This window comes from Dunckerocampus dactyliophorus, chromosome 5, assembly GCF_027744805.1.
Source record: "Dunckerocampus dactyliophorus isolate RoL2022-P2 chromosome 5, RoL_Ddac_1.1, whole genome shotgun sequence".
Lineage (NCBI taxonomy): Eukaryota > Metazoa > Chordata > Actinopteri > Syngnathiformes > Syngnathidae > Dunckerocampus > Dunckerocampus dactyliophorus.
In genome coordinates, this window is record NC_072823.1 from 21,363,153 (window position 1) to 21,384,541 (window position 21,389).

The window sequence follows — 21,389 nt, forward strand, 5'->3', positions numbered from 1 at the left end:
GGCGTCAGCTTTTTTTGCGTTTTTTTTTTATTTTGTCTTAAAAACACTTTTTTTCCAAAAGCGGGCCTGGGAAAATACAGTTTGTCTTATATTCAGGGTCGTCTTACATTTGAGTCAATACGGTGTTTTATAATTAATACAGATCGGTGCTATGAATGCATGCTTGGTTTTGGTGTGCTGTCATATACATATTTTTTTTCATTGGTCTGTGGGGCAGTTGTAGTTGAGCCCTATGAACTCTGCCTAGCAACCAGTGGTCATACATAATATAAAAACACCACTGAATAAAATCTATATCTGTATTTCTTTCCAAACTCAAAGGACATTTTGTCAGATGCCCGTCCCTACTGCACACAAAGCAAATATAAACAAAACACCTGAAAACATTCTTGAGTGAGGTAATAGCAATATTACAGTAGTAGAAGTATTACGGGCTGGGATAATAGTGTGTGTTGTAAAACAGCTTATGGCGTTTGTCAATTCAACGGAACAAAACTCAAGTGTCTGACCTCTCGTCATGTTTCATCATCAGAGTGCAATTCCAACACAGGCTCTCGTTGTTGTACACCTGACCAGGAACTCATTTCATTGCGGTCCTCTCCGCCGCCAAACACGGAAGGAAGGGGCGGGTGGGGGTCTTTGTTACATCGACGGCCGCTCTCGTTATTTCACAATTAATGTCGAGCCCTTGTTATTTGTCACTGCAAATACACGACTCGGGTGACGCCGCTGTTGTTGCTGCCATATTCTAATTTGTTCTCCATTATGGAAAACACTGGGGCCGCTTAATTTCACTTTCATGGTGGGTACACACAACAAGTGAGTGAGGGGGGGAGGAGGCATTGTTGTTTACCAGAAACCGGTGCACTTGTCCACTTTGAAATGGATGAAAGATTTTTTAAATTGTATTTTATACTGTATTTATATATTTCATGATGCTTTGGGGTTTGTTTTCTTTGGAAACTGCATTGTTTTAAATTGCGGGTCACAGCTTATGTTTATTTTATTGTATTGTTGAATATATGATACCCTCAAAGCAAAACAAACTGAAAATAGGAGTAAAAATTGACTCTTTTTATAGATTTTCTGTTGACATTTGCTAAATCCCGCTGCCCGTTCTGCCTATTCACATCGTGTCTTCAGTCTCTGAGTCACCCGGCTCATTTTTCCCTGTCATGTTGTTTTTATTTTCCATTTCCTGCAAGTGCAACAAATGCTCCCCCACTCAACCACAGCCCCCTCCATTACACCTAATAAGAAGTCATATAATTTAATTCCATGCTTCACTTGTCAGAACCGGGGCTTCCAATCCTGCTCCAATTTTGGTTTTTAATAGATATTGGTCCTTAACACTCTCCTCACAATTAGGCCTCCCAGTTTTGCTCTTAATGAAAATCAGATTAGGACCTATAATCTAATTACAGTTCATATTAATCCGCCCCTCTGATACTAGTCCTGCCCGTCGCGCTCCCTCACAGACCTTCTCTGCCACAATCGGTTATTGTAGCAGTTTGTCAGTCAAGACACTCACTCCTCGGTGTATTTGCATCAGTATGTCGGTGGGACTAAGAAATGCAGCAGCTCCCCTAAGACTTGCAGTAAATTTACTCATACTAGGCCAATCATACTGTGCTTGAGCCCACTACTGTTACGTTTCATGTTTGCCCTCATGTTCTGACTGCAATGACTGTAATGTGGTTACCTGTCTCGAATTATTAATGATCACAAACACATTTAATAAGAATAGAATAGAAATAAGTTGGCCATATGTGTTGCCACACAGTCACAGTCTGGAGATCGGGAAGACCTGGGTTCGATTCTCCCTTGGGCATTTCTGTGTGGCGTTTGCATGTTCTCCCCGTGCGTGCGTGGGTTTTCTCCGGGTACTCCGGTTTCCTCCCACATTCCAAAAACATGCATGTTAGGTTAATTGGTGACTCTGAATTGTCCATAGGAATGAATGTGAGTGTGAATGGTTGTTTGTCTATAGTCTAAGTCAGCTGGGATAGGCTCCAGCATGCCCCCGCGACCCTGATGAGGAGAAGCGTTATAGAAAATGGATGCAAAGACCCAAAGTAATGGAAAAGTCAAACCCTGAGCACACTCACTCACCTGCGACTACATTCGTGTGTATGACAAAGATGTGTCATTTAATGAATGCAATCCCTCCTCCTGTAGGGCCCTATAATTTCCACGTTAACGGAATCGCGGACGGAAATGCGGAATTGGCCAATAAAAACGGAATTTACTGTTATATGTGGAATCTCGCGGATATTGACACATTATGAATGAAATGCTGTTATCGTGAGAAGGAACGTTTGTGTGGGGAAATATTTCCCCAGCGGACAGCTCATTCATAGCGGCATGTCCACACACATGTCCTCCTGAAGTAAGTCCGCGAAAACACTCTTCACCGAGCGTAAGCGTCAGCTCACGTACAGCAATGGCCGGTGTAAACTGGCTGAGCGGAGCATGCTAGTGCGGCTGTGTGTGCCAAAGTTGTGTTTTAGGATGCCCATGCCCGCTGACTTTGTGCATGAAATAAAGACGACAGCCACGGCTGCAAGATTTACCCAGCTAGCTATCTCACTTAACAATCAAAATACATTTTCAACACAGCACACACACCATACTTCCAGCCTTCAAAGTATGAGCGGCGCACATCCTGTAATAGTGGTAATACAATAAGGGTGTCTTAAAAAATAGCTTACATTAATAAAACGATTGCAATTGCATCCTGCAACTACATCTTCTTTAACCACAAGCATGGCTGTGATCGTTTGTTGAGGATTCTGTCGCCATGAAAAGTTGTCCAATGATGTATTACATCAATAAATGTAAGGATTTTTACATTTGTTTAACATTTTATTTTACATTCTATTCACCGACACAAGTAAACACATGATCTACGGTGATAAAGTATGTGTAAAAAGATTTTTAAAAATGTAAATGGAAAAAACAGAATTTAGGAAAAAATAAAAAGAATTTGAGAAAAAGTAAAACGGATTTGGTAGGGCCCTACTCTTGCTACTAATTAATGACAGCCGCCATTTTGCACAATAGAAATAATCCGAACAACTCAGAATAAGACGAAGAAAATACAGTAACAATAATCTAATAATAAAATAATTCAACCTTGGGCTTGAAATGACCCATTTAGACTTGTAATTTAGAAATGAACTTCTCTCCCGTCTATCTTAGTCAGTTCTATCGCAACGCCACGATTCGGCTACTCTTGGACTGATAAATCCATTGCCTATCTGAAAGGTCGCGTTCCATTCCGGGATGGTGTCCTTATCAGCGGCCTTTTGATGCTGTGAACTATCACACCAAAATTGTGTGTTTGATTGTTCATTTCACTCCTGCTATTATTAGCCGTGTTTGTCATAATTACCACCATCAATGCGTCATTAGCAACATAATTAATATCCGACAACCCTCCTTCCTCGTTCTCTAACGAGCGGGCGGGGCGATACCTTCTCGAAAAGCCGACGGTCACATCCTCAACTTTATCTTCTTGTGAGGAGAGGAAATAGACCAGAACCAGAATAATTCAATCAGTGTCATCACTTCTGAGAGAAATGATTAACTCTCTGCGCCAAGACCACTGGCTTGCTCAATGAAATAAATTATATGAAAACTTGATAGTAACTTGCACTCCTCCTCCCCAACCTCAATCAAAGTTATCTTCCCCTTTGAAGCATCTCATTTAAATAAAATTATCTGTTCATGTCCCATCTCTCGTTTCTGTTTTCGTCTTCCAGGCTTTGAGACAGCCAGGTCTTTCGCTCTTCATGGCGCCCACGTCATCCTGGCCTGCAGAAACCTGTCCCGAGCCAGCAAGGCCATCAGCAGCATACAGCAGGAGTGGGTAAGTGGCAGTCAAACCCTCTGTTTTGGTTTAAATGTGAAAGGTAGACAGGAGTTGAGTATTCTCCATAAATAAGAAGTCATCTAAATTATCATTTGACTTGATCCCGTCTATGCCAGCTGCCTGCATTGACACCTATGAAAGCACTGAATGATGAATTGACAATTACAACAAAAAAAACTTTTTTCTTTGCCACCATAAAAAAAAAGTTAAAAAAAAAAAAGCACCATCTCCTTTTTTATAGGTTATGGAACCATATTTGGTACCGAAAACAAGTCATAATGGGCTCACTATAAGGTACTAGAACCATGTGACCCCTCCCATCTAATCAGACAGAGACAGAAGACAGGTAATGATAATGAAAAATATTGAATGAAACCCAGTGGAAAGAAAGTACATTATGCTGACAGGAATATTACAAATGTATTGTAATTTGGAAAAAGTTTGAATAAAAAAAAAAAAAAATCAGATAATGCACTAAAACATTTAAATATACAGTGGTGTGAAAAAGTGTTTGTCCCCTTCCTGATTTATTTTTTGGCATGTTTGTCACACTTAAATGTTTCAGATCATCAAAGAAATTTCAATATTAGTCAGTGACAACACAAAATGCAGTTTTTAAGGGAGAAAAAAATCCAAACCTACATGGCTGGGCCACCCTTAGCAACAACAACTGCAATCAAGCGTTTGCGATAACTTGCAATGAGTCTCTTACAGCGCTGTGGAGGAATTTTGGCCTACTCGTCTTTCCAGAATTGTTGTAATTCAGACAAATTGGAGGGATTTCCAGCATGAACCGCCTTTTTAAGATCATGCCACAGCATCTCAGTATTTCATAAAGGTCTTGTTTTTTGTTTTGGAACTCTGCCATGCAGGCCGTCTTTCTCATGATGGAGTCATGAACACTGACCTTAACTGAGGCAAGTAAGGCCTGCAGTTCTTTGGATGTTGTTGTAGGGTCTTTGGTGACCACTTGGATGAATTGTTGCTGTGCTCTTGCGGTCATTTTGGTTCACCACTGTTCCATGTTTTCGCCATTTGTGGATAATGGCTCTCACTCTGGTTTGCTAGAGTCCCAAAGCTTTAGAAATGGCTTTATAACCTTTTCCAGACTCATAGATCTCAATTAATCTCAGTTAAGTTATGTTTTAACAGGTGAACCATCACTTTTTCTCCCTTAATAATAAAAAGTTTCATTTAAAAACTGCATTTTGTATTCAGTTGTGTTGTCATTGACTAATTAACCGTACTAAAAATTAGTTTGATAATCTGAAACATTTAAGTGTGACAAACATGCTAAAAAAAGAAGAAATCAGGAAGGAGGGAAACACTTTTTCACACCACTGTATATACATTTTTTTAGCATAATTAACGCATACGCATCATGGCAAGCCACACCTCTGTGTTATGACGACAGACAGAAGCAAAACTATATATCCCCACAGAGTCACACACGCTTTTCTAGCAAGTCTGACACGCTTTTATAACTTTTATTCTGATCTGAACACATCAACAACGGTGCAATTCCAACACCATATATGCATCTCCAACTCAAAAATTTGTCTCTAGTCCCTTCATCCTGGGGAGGACACTTCCTTGTTGTCACTAGACTGTGAGATGCATTCACAGACACTCTGAACATCACAACAATGTCTTTATTATGTGTGTATGTGTGGTCTAAATAAACAGAAATACAAAGAAAAACAATAAGTGGATATTCTACCCTGTGGCCCTAGTGAGGATAAGTGGCATAGAAAATTTGTGGATTAATGCGGAAGTACAATTTTCTGCATTTAAGTATGCTCCCAGAAAATACACTAAAAAAATGTGAATTCAACTTCAATGACGTGGTGTCTTTAAACGCAACTCCTCATTGCTCAGTCCTTCTACGACAGCAAATATGTGATGTTACACGTATCGATATCGGTTGATATCGGAATTGGAACTTGAGAGTTTGACAATATTGGCATATCGGTTACCGGAAAAAAGCCATATCGTACATCCCTAGTTAATACATAGAAATATATTATGTCCTGTCCTTTTATCTTTCTTTTTAATTAATTTGAAAATGTATTGGAAACGTGATTAATCTGATTAAAAAAATCTTAATCTTTTGACAGCCCTAATATATACATATACCTGTATATTTAACACACGCACACGCACACACACACACGTATAGGTAATATATGATACGCACAAAAAAATATTACGCCTCTTTTCACAAGAACTTGTACAAAAGTTTTGTACAATTTTCTTTTATATTACAACTGTAACTGCTGAATTAACGACTTAAGTCTTGTGTGCACTCCTGAGTGAGTCAATGAAATAAACTCTCTACAAAAAGTCAAGACAGTCGAATGACGGTTTGGGGGATGGGAGTGAGAGGGAGCATCTGATAATTACCTAAGATTATTCCTCTAATATCGCTGCACTTGTGACTCGTCTTCTGCAGATTTTCCGAGTGTGTGGGAAAATAAACAAGTGAAATGTGGCTGCTGGAGCAGAAAGAATAAGCCATTAACGCTGGCTTGATTACAGACAGCGGAACCTGAAGAGGAGGGAGAGTGAGTGCTCAGCACTGATACGCAGAGAGGAGAAAATAGAGAGACGGCGAGCGAGGCAAACGCCTTTGAGGCAGAGAGTAGATCTTCAGTGTTTAAACTCAACACAGCCTCTAATTGAAGGATACCCATGGGGCTGTCAGTGCAGTGTGCTGTGCATCTAAGAATGGAGCTGCTTTGTCAAAAACAGATTGGAATATCTCTGATCTGAGTAGGAGATTATCTTGTTTTAAGCTCCACACCTGCTTAAAATGTTGTGGAAGTCTGTGTACAGTGGGACCTTTACAATTGAGCACAATACATTCTCGGTGCTAGTCTATCTTTGATTTGTTCTGATTTTGAAACAGTTTTTCCATAGGACGGTTGCTGCTTACCAAATGTATGGGCAATGTTTTAAGTCACATCTTAACTGTCATACAAGTGTAAAAATAAGTCAAGCACCACTTTAGTAAAATGTAAAAACAATAAAACACTCAGTCTTAAATTTAATAGGCAAGTGCAACAAAAAGAGTTTGAGAGAGAGAATCATTATTTTATTTTTGGTAAGGTAATGTTGGTTATTGTCTGAAGTGCAACATAAATAGTTCCAGCTTGTAGCCCCGTTCCTTATCTCTGGTGAACATTAGCGGCACATGGCTTTCATCTTCTCCACTTGTCCGTTTACGTATTTCACTTGGAACGTCAAGTGACTAATGACCTAGCTAAAGACTGGGCTGCACTGTATTTATTTACGGAGTAGATATGTGACTGTATCGTGAGGGAGGTACACTTCCTGTCCCTCACTCAATGGGTTCCGTGTGGGGATTCGATACGCCTCTCTACTGTACAAAATGTTCCGCACTGAAAAATCTGATTACATACATACCGTTGCACCCTGACTGTTGAAAGGCTTCTGTTCAGAGTTTGTACATTTTGCAAATGAATGTAATTTACGATTGGGGGGGGGGCTTAAATAACTTTGACTGCATCTGTATGATGTTCGTTGAGCTTTGAAGTTTTCTGCGACTTCTACCCCCAATTTTGTTTGAATTTCGAATTCTACGACCTGAGGGTCATTCAGTTTTGGAGGTTGCACTCTATGCACACTTTAAGCAGCCCATTATCGCTCCTCGCAGTATTTCCTCCCCAAGTTAAAGCTAATGAATAAAAGTCACAATATCAGAATACATCTTTGCTCCTCTGCTGACATTATTAATAGATTCAGGAGAAGAATAGAGAGGAGGATTAATCTTTAAGATGATGGATGGACTTCGCTCGCCTTCCCATGCTCCTACGCTAAGGTCATTTTGATAAGAGGGTATATTTTGGGGTCCTCTGTACAAAAGGTCATCATTTCTACTTCCAGGTCTCTCTTGGAGTTCCGCTCCGGCTGCCAGGGGTGGAAGTGCTGTCCCGATTGTACAGGGACCTCTGACCTCTAACTACCTGCTTAAACCATTACGCTGAACTCCCTCTTTGCTCAACTCTTACCTCTTACTGTGTGGGGCTAATGCTGCTGTTGAGCACTGAGAGTGATGGCTCATGCTCAGAGCAGGCCGTCGCGGTTCAATGTAGCGCCGTGTACCGACAGTGGGAATAATAGAGGGGTCACGGCAGGATAATGGGCAGGTCAGAACAGCTAGTGGCTGTTAGGAAGAGCGGGGTCAGAGGACTTCTCCTTCCCAGCCGCATATATTGCACTCTGCCAAGAACCGTAAAAACACAACCGCACACTTAACAGAACACTCCTAAGGGGCAGAAAAATCCATTTTGAGCGCTTTTTACAGTGCATATGTTCATATTCATGCATGACATCATAGAGCTTGATTTGTTCCTCGAAAAGCTCTCCCTCGCCAAAACAGAGCCAATCTGAGCACAATGAGTGTGTGAAAGCCCTCCAGCAGGCTCATTAGGAGTGTTTAGAGTGGCAGCCAGGGGATAAACATTTACCTTATGATTGGGTTTTACAGTAAGCCACATACTGGTTGCCGTTATGGGGTTCAAAGGGGGATTTTTTTTTTATAGGTTCTGATGAAGCCACTGTAAAACCGTGAAGGCGCTAAACTGAGAATAAAGGTGGGGTGAAGACTAAGGGGGGATGCAGCGATTGAAGCGTTGCAACAAAAGATATGCATCACTAAGTGACAAACCAGTTAGATTTGGAGCATCTGGTGTGCAGGGTAAGGAGAAGAAAAAGTTATTCTCGTATGTCAACATATTTTAATAATAAGTGCCTTCTTATTTTTCTTCTGCATCCTACTGGGTAAAATGTTCCTCATGCCATATTTCCTGTGGCATATTTTCTGTAAAAGCAAATATCTCCACATTTTACACTTATCTAAAACACATGCTATACATTTACATATATTTTAGTATATGCTTGAAAAAACAAATTTTCATTTACAGTACATGTTGGTAATTGGGCAGCCACTACCGGAAATACTCGCATTATAGCGGGGGCGTTTATTTAGCTAAACTGCAAAGAGGAGGGGCCGTGAATTGGAAGTAGGGAATAATTGGAGAGTTTTTCTTGATTGATCGTTTAATTCTGGATATTTGGAAAAAAAGGACACAAGCCTGACCGGAGTATCATTTTAAATGTAACTGCATCCTGTAAAATGATTTGCAGTGAAAGTCATTATTGATGTGCTGCTTGCAAAACATGCACACAATTTCTGCTGCACAGACAACGTTAATGAAGTACAGGAACTTTGTAAATCCGATAACAATCGTTACCTTTTGTGTCTCGCCATCACACGCCTTAACTAGCATGCAATGGGTTGCGCCCTGAACACCTGTTTTGCTTCTGGCACTCATCAGCTATAGGCTATAGTTATGGAGCAAAATTACTTCACGTGAATAAAACCTTATTAAGTTAATTATGGTTTGATATGTAAAAACCACATGGTGTCCAATTATCATGACGGTCATCAGTGACATTAATGGTGTGTGCAAGTTTTTATTTGTCACTATTTTTCATGGTACAGTTATCTTTTTACATATCACGTTTTTATGATGCAGCCGTGATTGAACACTGCAAAAAAATAAAATACGTTTTGAGTGCATCTCAACTTTACATTTTGACTCCTTTGCCAGGGTTTTTGTCAGTATAATAAAAAAATTAACTTAGTGCTAATAAATTCCTCATAAACTCTGCAGTTGAGGAAAGACTTTATTTTGGATATTTAAACTACCTGATAGGACCAAAATATTAGAAACACCTCATTCGTGCACGATTAAATTGTGAGGCATGCATTTTGAAGATTTTTATATTTTTTATTTATTTTTGCCCGTTTCAGTGTGTTCAGTACGCAATTAAAATATATTGGAACTGTGAGTGTCTTCTAAACATCATTAATTACATTGGTAGACCTCCATGTCTCATTAACGGGGTGTGCGATGACCCATCTGACACCATTAGGTAGCTACTCTTTCGGGAAAAAAACTCTCATTGTTCAGCATCTCCTGGCCTCTTGCCCTGTCCACTTTAAATACATGTTCCTCCACACTGCTCCTCAACTATTCCACTCACAGTCCAGCCAGGTTAAGTTTCCCGTTAACAGCCAACATGTTGCCTTTTAGTGTCGGAGATTTACTTTTCCTGATTGCCTTTAAAATTCTGCTTATCTTTGACTTCAGCGTCTCCCTCAGAGAGCTGTAATAGACTCCCCTGGGGTGCACATCACTGCATGCAAGGCCTTTTGCCCCCTGTGTTGCATGCAAAACACACACATGCACACACTTATTTTGCCATTTCCTTCTTTTTTTATTAATTCCAAAATGCTTACCCCTCCCTTCCTCCACTATTCCATTCTACAAGACATGCTAATGAGATTCTTTGTAAAGGCGCTAATTAGTAAGGCAGTCACTGATTGCTGTGCTTGTTTTTGCCCAGTGTATGTGTCTCCCTGTGCATATGTGTGTCTGTGATGGCGTATTAATATGGCCGTGGCGAGTCCTGTCAGAGTCTGCTCTGGAACCAATTAGGCTAAAGCTGGATGTCCACGGAGGCTGCTGGGAGGAAAGTCTGGTGCTTGCAATGTCAAGCAGCAACATTAACACGGGCCAGAGAGAGGCTGAGCACGACAAGTGCTCTGAAAGGCGATGAGTGGCGGACGCCCACACGCGTACCGGCACACACTTCCACTTGCCCGTCACTTTTCTTAAAGAGATTCTAAGCACAAAAGTCCGATGTGATAAGTTAATTGTTTGTCGGAGTATTTGACCAAAAATGACAGATATCCACAAATTGAAAAGGCAAAATTATCCAAAACTTTGGAAAGGGTGGTGCACAACCTGTGACATTTTGGTGCTGATCTAGATGAAGGTATGTATCATTTTGCTGTTATAGTCCACTTGCATTGTGGCCAAGTGCTGCAGTGACACTGCAGATCCAGGAATTTGTCTCCCACTTTGTAATATGCTTTACTGCCACCTACAGGACTGGAGGGGAACAGTATTCCATGATACACGATAATTTGTGTTTTTAAAATCATATTTAGGGTTGTTTGGCCTTGGTGGAGGTCATTCTTAGTTGCATAATTATATAAAAATATGAACAAATATTTAAATCTAATAATACTTTACAATCCTTGTGTCTCTTAAAATGTGTTATATCAGGAAGGGGGCAAACACTTTTTCACTTTTTCACACCACTTTATAAAAGTTATTTGATTTATTTAGTACTTTTATATATTTCAGGGGTAAATATAAAAAAAAAAGTATATATATTTATTAATTTTTTTTAAATGTAAAAATGACGTGCAAAAGTGCAAAAAGAAGTTAAACTTCGAACCATTAACTGTTAATAGTCTATTTAAAAACTTTAAACCATGTTGTTTACCTTTCATTTAATGCATTTGTTGCAGACCTTTTTGTTTGCATAAAAACAAAGGAAATGCAAAACAAAAAACCCTCAACCTTTCTTGCCTAGCCTTGTTTTGTGTACCTAATTTTTATTCGACTTTTAGATTATACTTTCCATCATCTTTAAAGTCAAATTTGATTTGCTGAACAGTTCCATATGTGAGGATCCATATCAATAAATAATAAAACACATTTTATTTACGTGTATAGATGCCCTATGCAGTGCCCGTAAATGGGAAACTGCATTGCCTGCAGTGTGACATGCAAGCTCCAGATGAGTCCCACCATTGCTCTAGAAAATTACTTTGTTGCATGACTTTTACTTTGTTGTTGAATGCTGGTTAAAACATACATGCACTTCAATGTCACCCTCACTATCCTTTTAGTCTGAACCCTTTAGTGTATGTGTGTAGTGGGCTGGGTGGGAGGAGTAGTAGTTGTTGGTGTACTGTGTGTGTGCACGCGTTTGTCTGTTTGCCTTCTGAATAACCTCCCATGGCAGTCTGACAGGCCGCGTTCCCCCGCTAGCCAGAGTGCCACGCCATGCTCCTCCCGCTGAGGCCGACAAGAAGTGACACATACGAAATGCTGACCTGGATGCTTGCTCGCAGCTCCCTCCAGGGCCTTAGGATGCCGAGATTTTAGTCACAATATACCCCCTCTCTTTCTTTTGATGCGGTTTGTTTAAATCGGAAAAGTCTCACGTCACCTTTACTTTTCTCCATTGTTGTTTTTACCAAATCATTAAGGAATCTTTTAGCAATTTTGCATGTACAGTCATCACTGTACTGACATTTTGTAAATGATCTTTTTGGCGCTGCCAATGGGTTGTGCGCAAAATACTTTGGAAGACATACTAGCATACATGTAATACAGATATCCTGAAAGTTTTATAATCATCAACCAAATTACTTATGGACAATTATTTGCTAAGTATCGCCCATGCTGCTGCAAATATGTTTTGCCATGTTTTCCAACTAATCTGGCCCAGACATGTGCTTATCAGTGCCCTAAAGGTGTGTACCAAATTTTGCGGTGAGTCGGCTAGCGCCCGAAAGTTACCGTGGGTATTTTGTGGAGCGCGTCAATCTGTATGAGAAATTTCAAGTCAATTAGACTTATGGGCTTTAATATCATCGCCACCATGTGGTGTATTTGTAAGAAAAGTAATAGCACAGGCAACACAGCAGCAGTGTAGGTTTTGACAAATTTTCACGCTTTTGTGTGCAGCGGTTCAGGAGTAGAAGAGTTAGCGTCCACAACCATTTTTACAACCATTGTAACATTATAAAGTAAGAAAACTTGTTTATGGTGTATAAGATGAATGATGCATTATAACGTGTATGTTTACATGTGCTTTTGCTGATGCATCAATGCTCAAAGCTCAACTAAATCCATCTTTATCTTCTACTTAAGCAGAGACTCTCTTTCTCGGATTGTCCCCCAAATCTACGCTATTCTAGCCCTCCACGCTGTCCCAATATCGTCTTCCAATCCCAGTTGCATGCGCGGAATCACCGAATGAGGCGACAGCTCTCTTCATTTCCAGGATGAGGCATCGCGCAAACTCATTTAAAGTTGCACGCGTCAGCTTCTCCGGGGAGATCTTTTCATCCGTCTTCACCTGTATTATTTATTTGTTTGCATTTCTGTGTCTTGTCAACTGAGAATAAAAAGCTACTGCATTTGCCCAATCTATACAATCTGTATCACCTTGACACGGCAAAGATAGGGGATATATGGAATTGCATGATGTAAATTGGAATTTGAAAACATCTTTCACCTCATCCTCAAATGAGAGCCTGTGAAAAGAACAATAGGATTTAATGTGATACATCACAGAGGTGATGGGTACAAGACAGCTTGTGGGAATATTATCAATAGCATAGATTGTTAAGATGTGTGTAATGGTGCGCCATTGTGGTTCATGGTTTGGTACGTACCTCCGTTTTAAGTTCACGGTTCGGTAAAGTAAGGAAACAAAATGTAAAACTGCGTAGCTTTTGTCTAACAACTTCCTTACTGCCTGAAGTGCAGCATTAATACTTCCAGCGTCCTCATCTCTACTGAGGAATGCCAACACTGCTTTTGACTTATTCACGTATTATGTATTTCACCAGGAAAGCGGAGTGCTCCCAAACGGTAGACTTTAACGATGGAAGAGGGTTTTCATGCTCTGGCTCCTCTTTGGCACTGTCTCTAGCCATGGCTCTCAACAGCCAAAGGCTGGACTATTCTCTACAGGTGGTCCTCGGATTACGTCGTTCTAACTATCGCTGTTTTGTGGTTACGTACACGCCCACATAAATTAATAAATTAATTTTGGTCCGTAAACACTGTGGTAACTTGTGGTGTGTACATGAGTACTGTACTGTGTGTGTCTCCTTCACAGCTACACAGAGTGAATAACGTACTGCACTTATTAATCAGCTTTTTACCCTTCATGATGTCTACCAAGTGTAAGGCAAGATCTTCTGGTTGAAGTGTGCCAAGAAAAAGAAAAGCCATCACCATAGAAGTGGAAATAGACATCAGGAGAAAGGCCCACCGACATTGGCTGCACTTTTCATCTGTTTGTGACGTCTATCATTAAGGATAAAGATTGTATCCTTGACCATGTAAAATGCTCTGCTCCTATGAAAGCGACAGTGAGAACTAAGAAACTTAGTGGTCTTATTATTATTGAGATGGAAAGGCTGCTTGTGCACTGGCTAGAAGATGAGAACCAACACTGTATCCCAGTGAGCCTTATGTTGATTCAGGAAGTCATCCTGCATGAACCCTATACCTCAGCACCTTCTGCAGATTCTCCTGCGTCTTCTACTTTCTCCTCCCAATAAACCACAGGGATAAAAAAAAAAAGTTGCTCTTTTTAAAATTCTGGTTTCATTTAATTCTTGGACAGTATTTAGTGTTTTATGACTGAATTTCATGTCCTTCATGCATTCTGTGTAGCATGTGTGGTATGTTTGGTACTTTGGTGGACCCCAGGTGCAGAGACAAGAGGTGAGTGTTGTAACAAGCCTTTTCATTAAGTCCAAAAGGTGAAACATAAAGTGATGGGGCGAAAAGGCACACCATGGAATAGTCCAAGAGAAAGGGAACTTCCAAAACTTGGCAGGAGGAGGCCAAGGTCCACTGGGCACTAGGAAAAGCAGTCCAAAAGGTGTTGTACCAACTACAAGAAAAAAATGGTAGAAGTAGATGCAGGATGAGAAGTTGAACATATCGAAATGTTGAGCTGCAACAGAACTGGTGTCGTGGGAGATACAAAGGAATAATCTAGCATTGCTCAGCTGTCAGCAGTGAGCGTAAGTAGGAACGCAGCAATCAACTGCAGGTGTGCCAAGTGGAACCGCCTCCTGCCGGAGTAGGGAGTTGTGTGGACAGAAAAAAACACACAGGAGGAAAAGGCAGGGACAAAATAACAGGAACAGCAGGGAGAACATAACAATGTGAGTTACTTAGGAGTTCATTTAGGTTAATTTTAGACTTACATTAAAACTTGACTGACATCAGAGTCTATGGGAACGGAACTCATACGTAACCGAAGGACCACCTGTATTTGTTTACGGGGTAGACTTGTTACTATGTCGTGATGCAGTTAAACTTTCTGGTTTGGCTTAATGTGTTCTTTGTGGGAACTTGGTATGAATGTTCCATCTCGAAAAATTTGATTATGAATACATGTAAAGTTACTGTACCTCTGTAGTTGTTAGTATAAAAGACATTTTTCCGTTGTAAGCACTATGTTGCATATATATATATATATATATATATATATGTGTGTGTGTATAGTAGAGCATACACACCTTCCACTCTTGTATTTAAATGCTTGATTATGCATTTTGCATAGCTGTGGGACATGCATCACTCTTCCCAGGCTGCTAATAAAGTGACCAGGGAGATGGGGTAACCTAAATGAATCCTAAAGTGCCTGCCTTGCATTCCTCCCTCCCTCCCTGCCCTGCTTAGGAAAAGCTGTGCGCCGTTTACCTCCCCTCCTCCTCTTCTTCCTCCTCATGTCTGTCTGCTCTAACCAGGTGCTCTGTCTACTGAAGAGGTGTGGCCTGCCCCTAATTGCCTGCACTACAGTGAACTATGCTCTGTGTGAAAGAAGAATAATTTTGAATAAATAGCAGCGTTAGCTGGGGCGGTATTTTGTGCCACATAAGCAGTTCAAGCGGCCGCCTCTTACTTGAGGAACGTGGAATGACGGGTCACTTGCCATAGGTTACTTTTGGGAGGATTTAAATAATTTAAATGATGTCACTGCTACTGAAGGGAACAGGTTGGAGAAGGATGTGTAAGGCAAGAACCTCTTTTGTTGTTTGAACCTGACAGGCTCTCATCCCTCACCTTCTGAAGGCGGGCTCATAGCCCTCAGGAGGAGGGGGGCTTCTTATGAGAGGTGAGAGGTGGCTTGGATCTCTTTTCTCTCTTTTCTCCTGCTGCCAAAGGAGGATGTTTCTTTCTTTATTGAAGTCTCAGAAGTGCTGAGCACACAGAGAGACCACCACGTTTTAATTCAAGATAATTGTCATGCCTTCAGTCAAGCATGGTGGTGGGAGGGTCATGGTTTGGGCTTGCATGAGTGCTCCATTCAGTGTGGTCACGGTACAACTTGGAAAGCAGTACATAATCCCTCATTTATCACGGTTAATTTGGTCCAGACCCGACCATGATAAGTGAAGTTGAATAGCGCTCCTTATTAATGGAGTATTTTCGAGCATAGAAAAGCTGATTAAGACTGATTAAGCTGATTAAGTTTTTTTAAAACATTATTAGAACCCTCTAGACATGAACTAACGCCCCTATACTCACCTTTACACTCGTATTACCCAATATAGTAGACATAATAAGAGTAAATAACCCATTTCAGACATAAATAAGACTTGTGCTCGTGTGTGTTGCTATAAATGTGTCCCCGAGGGAAGCAGAGTGAGTGGTGGACAGTAAGTGACGTCGTGGGTTCAGAGTTGAGTTTCATCCTGCCATGTGTTAACACTAGCTTGTGTTTTTATGAGGTGTTTTTAATTGGGGATTATTGTGCCTGTTGTGAGATAATTCAAACCCTTTGCCGGCGTTTCTCTCTGTCTGTTTGTGTTCAAAATAACTTGAAAAGTTCTGAATGGATTTGGCTGAAATTTTCAGGAATTGCCGGAAATGGGATGGGGAAATGGGAAGAACTGATTCAATTTTGGGGGTGATTCCTTATCACCGTCTGGATCCAGAAATTTTGTAAAGGATTCTTCAACATTGCGAGATAGGACCATTTTCTATATTTGTGCATACTCCACAACTCCACAAAAAATGGTCAGCGCACTTGGGGAAAAAAAAATACAGGACAAGTTTCCAACAGGTTCTACAAAATATCAAAGACTGATCCACAGGATAGGATTATTATTTTGGTGTGAATCATAATATGGGCGGAAGTATGGCGCTTGGCCGAGGTCTGCGGTCTCCGAGTGCTTCTCTTGACATTCCAGTTACAATGTTAAATAATATCGATATCGACAATTGTCGCCCAGCAAAATTTGTTATCGTGACAGGCCTATTCTGACGGAATACATTTTTCTCAAAACAAATAATGCACAGCAAATTAATCCATTGCGATCACCCAAAAATGTTAACAAAAAAAGATTTTTAAATAGTTTTACAGTCATAAATCAAAATGCTGGAATCTGCAATTTTGTTAGGTTATTTGATGGGTTATTTTGCAGCGGCGATCAATTAAAAAAAAGCAAAGACTTTTGGCGTAACTTTGTTAGTTAGCAAAAAACTAGAGTCAAACGCTGATGATGTCATAGATGAGCGACAGAGATGGGGGACAATGACTTCCGATTCTGGTTTCCATGCTAACACGATGCTAACAGGGATGTTTTGTGATAAAAATACGTTAGGAACACAGTTAGAATCAGGCAGTGTATTAATAACAACACAAGACGCGTGCCATATTGCACACTAATCGGGAAATGTACGTAAACTGAGGCAACTTTGCTTACACTTTTGACATAAAATGTATTTACTATCCTCTAATTTACTATCCTATTTAGACTTAGCTGTATTGAGTCATTTTCAGTTGATATATATAAATATACTGCTATACATGCTGTACCCTGACGACCCAAAAGTATGTCCACGTTGCATTTGTAGACTTTATTTTACTACTGTAATAAAATGTGAGGGATCTACTCTTGTGAAATACTGTAGCTCAACTTCCAATAGCTGACATTCTGCTATTCTTCTTCTTTAGACCACAAACTAGTTGAGACTGAATCAGCAGCGCCTCCTGCTCCCGCTGCCAAAGGAGAAGGTTTTTTCTTTATTGAAGCCTCAGAAGTGCTGACCACAGAGAGAGACCACCACGTTTTAATTCCGAAGATGAGCCAGTTGTAAAAAGCTGCAGCCAAGTTGGTTGATGCCTGCCAAACTAACAATCATGTTGACTGCACAACCATCTGGCAAATGGCTATAACATTTATCCACTATGATCTCCCCTTTTTTTAGTCTGAAATTAGCTCCTGTGCCCACATCTAATGCTAATTAGATGTAATTTAGCATTTGATAAGCCTTTGACGTATTAATTGTGTGATGCCATCTCTCGGCATGTCGTCTCTCATATCCCGCTCAGGGTAGTCATACGAGAGGGGAACCTAATGAGTTTATGTGTCTCTGCGTGTTCGTGTTTTTCACTGGAGTGAGCAGGGGGAGGACTGCGTATGCTTGTAGCCTGTTGTCACTTAGCGTTTGCTATGAACTAGAGACTGGATGTCCACTCATGAAGATTTGTCAGTGGGAGTCAACAGCTGCCATTTATAGAAAGGACGTGCCAGCCTGATCTCCAACATCTTCCTGGGCATTTGACTGCTTCTTCATGGAGAAAATAACAATCAAGTGTTATGTTTCAAATTAATCTTCATCAGTTAATCTTAAAAAGGATGAATGTTCTGAACTCCCGTTTCCATACCGGTGTTGTACTGAGCAGAATAATGTATTGTGCCATGGAGTGTAGTGCTGCGTGGATGTATTGTGAGTGCACCCATCATATATTCGGCAAGGATTTTATGGTATCATCTCAAAGTATTTCAAAGCACAATACTATAGTGAAACTTGGGTATACTTTATAGTAGTCAGTGCACAGCTTGTAATATAATAACTATAATTGTGTCTTGCTTACGGTCAAGCATGGTGGTGGTAGTGTTATGGTTTGTGGCTGCATGAGTGCTGCCGGCACTGGGGAGCTGCAGTTCGCTCAGGGAAAGCAGTACAGATTTACATCTCATTTGTTATCCTGCAAGCTGTATGTTATAAAGTATATCCAAGTTTCATTTCTGTAGTATTGTCCTTTGCAAAGATATACAGTCACGGCCAAAATATTTGAGAATGACACAAATATTAATTTTCACGTCAAGGGGAGAGGTCCAGTTGTTGAGAAGAAGGCATCAGGGCGCCCAAGGGAGTCCAGCAAGCGTCAGGACTGTCTCTGAAAGTTTATTTAGCTGCGGGATCGGGGCACTACCAATGCAGCGCTTGCTCAGGAATGGTGGCAGGCAGGTGTGAGGGCATCTGCACACACAGTGAGGCTTTTGGAGAGGACTTTTGGAAAATGGCCTGTAGTCAAGAAGGGTGCAAAGAAACCACTTCTCTCAAGGGAAAACATCAGGGACAGACTGGTATTCTGTAAAAGATACAGCAGTGGTCACCACCCTTTTCGAGCCCAAGATCCCTGATCTCGGTTGTGAACCTGCACAAGATCCCGCCCCCAACCCAGATATACATACACATCTTATATGTATATTTTTTATTTTCTAGAAAGGTTTTTAAAGTAAAGTAAAAAGTGATACATACAGTATTTCAAACTTTGTCTTTAAATACTGAGCTTTTGTGTTATTATTGGTTGTTGGCGTCAACATGTCAGTTTTTTTTCATTGTGCCTTTTCTTCTATCTTTTTACCATTTGTGCTGTTTTTTTTAATTTTAATTTGTTGATGCAGTGATGCAATGACGAATAAGCCACGCTCGCGGATGGATCTTCGTCGGTGTCGGGCTTGTGTCCTCGGCTCTATGAGCAAACTACAACTCTATTTGGCTTGTTGGCTCATTGTCGTGGGAGAGCGATGGTGGTTGAGAAGAGAGGGCTGGTCAATGCATACAGTCAACCCTAACGAGCAACATTTTTTTTGAGGTGCACATCTATGGAGTTATATTTGCACCTTAATTTAGAGGTCGCAAAGGCAGATTTTGAGCCATATGAACGTGCAGTAACTACTGTTGTGTGGGCGTAGGCACATCACTGTGCTCTGTCACTCCCTCTCACTCTTTCTTGCAACTTCTGCACGTTTGTTGCTTGCGGGGCGAGCCGAGCCAGTGTAAGTGCGCGGGTACCTCTGACCGGGTTTTGGGGACTGGGCTCCTGGTTGGACCTTGCGGGTTGTGTGCCTGGAAGGCGGTGAGGCATACGGGCGAGTTCAATGGTCAAAATGCGTGCCTGTTGGTCACTCTCCAGGAGGGGAGGGCAATGTAATAAGATTTTTTTTCTTTTTAATATTCTTGCAATCGAAAAGTCTTCCAAAGTTCCAAAGATCGAGTGTTGGCTCGCAATTGACGGGTTGTTGACCCCTGACATACAGGTATTGGACTCCTGAAGACTGGGGTAAAACCCATTTTCTTTGATGAATCCCCTTTCTGATTGATTGGGGCATCCAGAAAAAAGCTTGTCAGGAGAAGAAAACGTGAGCGCTACCATCAGTCCTCTGAAGAATGGTAGTGGGTCAGTGGGGCACGAAAGGACACTTTACTGTATACAACGGCATATACTTTACTATACTTACATTTCTTCAAGGTTGGCAGGTCTGTTAGTGTCTTTATTCATGCTTGAACAATGCTGCTGCCAGCAAATCATCCAGTGATTTGTACAGTTAAATGAATAAATAAATACTACAGGTTTGCAAAAGTATTTCAATTGGAGGGACGTGAAAAAATGTCGGCCCTCTAGGGGGGACTTGACAGCAAATGATTGAGAACCACTGCCCTAGAGAAAAAGGACTCTTTTTTGCATTTGATTTTGCTTCATGCATGTCGACAAACATTACACTGCCATGTAGGACAAAGCATTCTAATTTGACAACCACTACTGCATTTTGATGTTTTTTGTTTTTGTACATTGTGTAAAATTCAGTGTTTTACACATGGTGTGTTTGCACTTTTCTCAATTTGCCATGCCTGTGTTGCCTTTATGGGCCTGCCTTTGCTGTATTACATATTGACATGAGTGAACCTCCACAGACATTACACAGACGTATACATGTGTATATGCAAACATGTAAATACGTACATGTGTATGTTTATATGTGCTTTGACACAGATTTAACAATGGTTTATATCTTAATCACACCGTGTGACTGAATGCATATTTATCAGAGACGAAATTCATGCTCAAAGAATCCGACCTCAGCCCCATACATCATTATCAAACACACACACACACACACACACACAGATCCACATTTCATTAGAGAGGCAGATTCAGGCAGCAGTAGATTAAAAACAAGTTTTTTTTACAGGTCCATAAATCAAGCACCGGGCGAAGGGGGATTCATTTAGAGAACAGCAGAGTTGTGGTGTAGTTGCCCTCACATGACTATCGCTTAAGTGTGATACGTTGATACACTGCCTTTTTATTAGTTTCATTCTCTCTCGCCTCGTATCAATGATAACCTCTCTGCTCACATCTGACTTGCAGAGTAGAAGCTATGTCGGGTTCATTTTAGTTTTACATCTCAAACTGCCTCTAATCAACGTGTCATGCCATACTTTGGCATGCAAATGATAGGGCCTACAGATCAGCTGTCATGCAGATTGCATGACTTATATGGTGATCTAGTTGTGTTGTGTATCCTGCTTCATCAGCTGCAGCCGTCCAGTTTTAGAGGCCCATTCGCTGTGTATGTGTGTTTGTGTGGGTGACACTGCTGCTCTCAAGCTGCAGTACAGGTGTAATTTTGCCCGCACTCAAGCACCAACAAGTAGCGCCAGGGGAGAGTGGAGCATATTACGGGTTCAAGCGGCTGTGCTCCCCTGAACCGCAGAGCGCTACAGGCCCTCCT

At 40.9% G+C, this 21,389-nt stretch overlaps 1 protein-coding gene across 2 annotated transcripts in view; it reads left to right on the top strand.

The window, feature by feature from the left end:
- Nucleotides 1-21,389, top strand: part of wwox (WW domain containing oxidoreductase) — a 241,343-nt gene that overhangs the window by 16,800 nt on the left and 203,154 nt on the right. For both annotated transcript variants that reach the window (XM_054775914.1, XM_054775915.1), the window contains exon 5: nucleotides 3,765-3,871. In XM_054775914.1, coding sequence (XP_054631889.1) covers nucleotides 3,765-3,871 — 107 coding nt within the window. The remainder of the gene's footprint in view (nucleotides 1-3,764; nucleotides 3,872-21,389) is intronic.